Here is a 2,315-nt window from a genome sequence, read left to right on the forward strand (position 1 = left end):
AGAAAAAGAAAAAATCCAGAGCTGTATATATAAAATTAAAAGGTATGGATTTTTCCTCTAACTCCCCCGAGTTCTGCAACCAAATTGTACGCATTGCCCTCGTGTGGCAATGTTTGCAAACACAGAAAGAGGTCTATACCACAGTAGCTAACCTAACAACCTGTTTTCCCCCAATCACTCTCTCAGGTGAAGGACATCTCACTGGAGGACACAGGAGCTTTGTGAAGCCAGCGGGACACAATACATGGAGAGATGACCAACCAATCACTGTTGATGAGGGGAGTGGAACCTCAACCCAGCACGTTATCGTGATAGAGGTTAGTGTAGTGCAGTGTTGCATAAAAAATTACTTTGTAAATCAAATGTGGCCTGTTTATCTCAGCTATTCACTTGCTTACATGTACATCCTAATGTATCTGCCATAGGGGAGCTTGTGAGACTTCCCTACAACATTGTTATCCAATTATATTCATGTACCGATAAAAACCTCCTCTTTTCTTGTCAGTCTGCAGATGCAGAGGCTGCAGTTCCTGGTGTCAAGCAAGAGAGGTCTGAAGGAAAGGAGGACCCACGGCACAGCAGAGACATCCAGACTGGAGGGTCTGGAGCGCCACCTGTAGCCACGGAGGACAACACCACCACCCCAGCGCAGCCCTGGACCCGAAGCAGCATCACGGAGGTCAGTGGAACGCAGAACGCCGTTCTCAAGTCAGCGACAGACACCAAGACTATAACTGTAACACACAGGCTCTTACACACAGGATCTGACCACATATCAGACCAAGAGAGACTGGGGCTGGGGATACTGGGCTGTCCTCCTGCTCCTGGCTCAGATTATTTACCGGTATTTCACCAGAGCCAGAGGACGGTTCATTCCCGTGGAGATGGTGATGGTGATGCGTTAGACACTGGCGGTGATGTTCCGTCTTGTTCTTATTCTACAGAGATGGACCCTGGCAACATGCCCTTGGGTTTAGAGACACAGACTGATCTGTCTAGAGGGGACTGGAACCAGTACAGTAGTAGTGTATACTCTGAAGGGTGCCTAGATAAGAAAGGGGAGGGTCTGGTCGTAGATGACGTGACTGTGAAAGTGGAGGGTGACGTTCCTCCCACATGGAATGCAGATAGTAACCTAGGAGACGGACACTCACAGGGCAGAGATTTCTTAGATTACAGGGAAAGCTTAGAGACAAATCCAAATGTTGCGACCCACTCTCCTTTACACTTGTTCAGGGATCACGACCCAGTGTCCACATCGATGGGACCTTCCGATTCACACAGCCACATGCTTTTCGATCAAGTTTTGAACTCAAATGACAGGGCTAGAGCCCAGGCTCAGGGTGGGGGAGCCACATCAGGCAATAGTAAAGAGAAAAGGTTCAGCTGTACCCAGTGTCACATGCGCTTCACCGAGGCAGGCACCCTGAAGAGGCACCAGAGGGTCCACACAGGGGAGAAACCCTACAGCTGCCCCCAGTGTGTGAAGAGGTTCTCCCGCCAGGACCATCTGAAGATGCACCTGAAGATACACACGGGAGAGAGGCCGTTTGCCTGTATACACTGCGGGAAGAGGTTTTCAGAGAGGAGCTACCTCAGGATACACCTGCAGAAAAACCATTCCACTCTATAACATAGAAAGTAACCATTCCACTCGATAGCTTTTGACGTTTAGATCAATCCCTGTATTAAAGGTAGACTCAGCGAGATGATGTAGATGCACAAAGTAAACCGCAGTAGTGGGTCAATTTCCACAACAACTAAGTGCGTTGAAATGCAAGGCCCAGACATTGTGGGATATACAGGTGCAGCTCAATAAATTAGAATGTTGTGGAAAGTTAAGTGATTTCAATAATTCAATTGACAAAGTGAAACTCATATATATCATGGATTAATTACACAAAAAGTGAAATAGTTCAAGCCTGTATTTGTTTTAATCTTGATGATTACGACTTACAGCTCATGAAAACCCCAAATTCAGTATCTCAGAAAATTTGAATATTGTGAAAAGGTTCAATATTGTAGACTCAAGGTGTCACACTCGAATCAGCTAACTAACTCAAAACACCTGCAAAGGTTTCCTGAGCCTTTAAATGGTATCTCAGTCCAGTTCAGTAGGCTTCACAATCATGGGGAAGACTGCTGACTTGACAGTTGTGCAGAAGACAGTCATCAATACCCTCCACAAGGAGGGAAAGCCTCAAAAGATCATTGCTAAAGAAGCTGGCTGTTCACAGAGTGCTGTATCCAAGCATATTCATGGGGTCGAGTGGAAGGAAGAAGTATGGTAGGAAAAGGTGCACAAGCAACAGGGA

General features: G+C 46.6%; 1 protein-coding gene across 1 annotated transcript; it reads left to right on the forward strand.

Annotated features, from left to right (window-relative positions):
• The first annotated feature begins 283 nt into the window (after nucleotides 1–283).
• Nucleotides 284–1,844, forward strand: LOC121546335 (oocyte zinc finger protein XlCOF20-like). The gene is made up of 2 exons (XM_041857533.2): nucleotides 284–317; nucleotides 506–1,844. The coding sequence occupies exon 2, from the start codon at nucleotides 947–949 to the stop codon at nucleotides 1,631–1,633; it is 687 nt and encodes a 228-aa protein (XP_041713467.1). The 5' UTR covers nucleotides 284–317; nucleotides 506–946; the 3' UTR covers nucleotides 1,634–1,844.
• Nucleotides 1,845–2,315: the final 471 nt, after the last annotated feature.

Source organism: Coregonus clupeaformis, chromosome 22, assembly GCF_020615455.1.
Source record: "Coregonus clupeaformis isolate EN_2021a chromosome 22, ASM2061545v1, whole genome shotgun sequence".
Classification (NCBI taxonomy): Eukaryota; Metazoa; Chordata; class Actinopteri; order Salmoniformes; family Salmonidae; genus Coregonus; species Coregonus clupeaformis.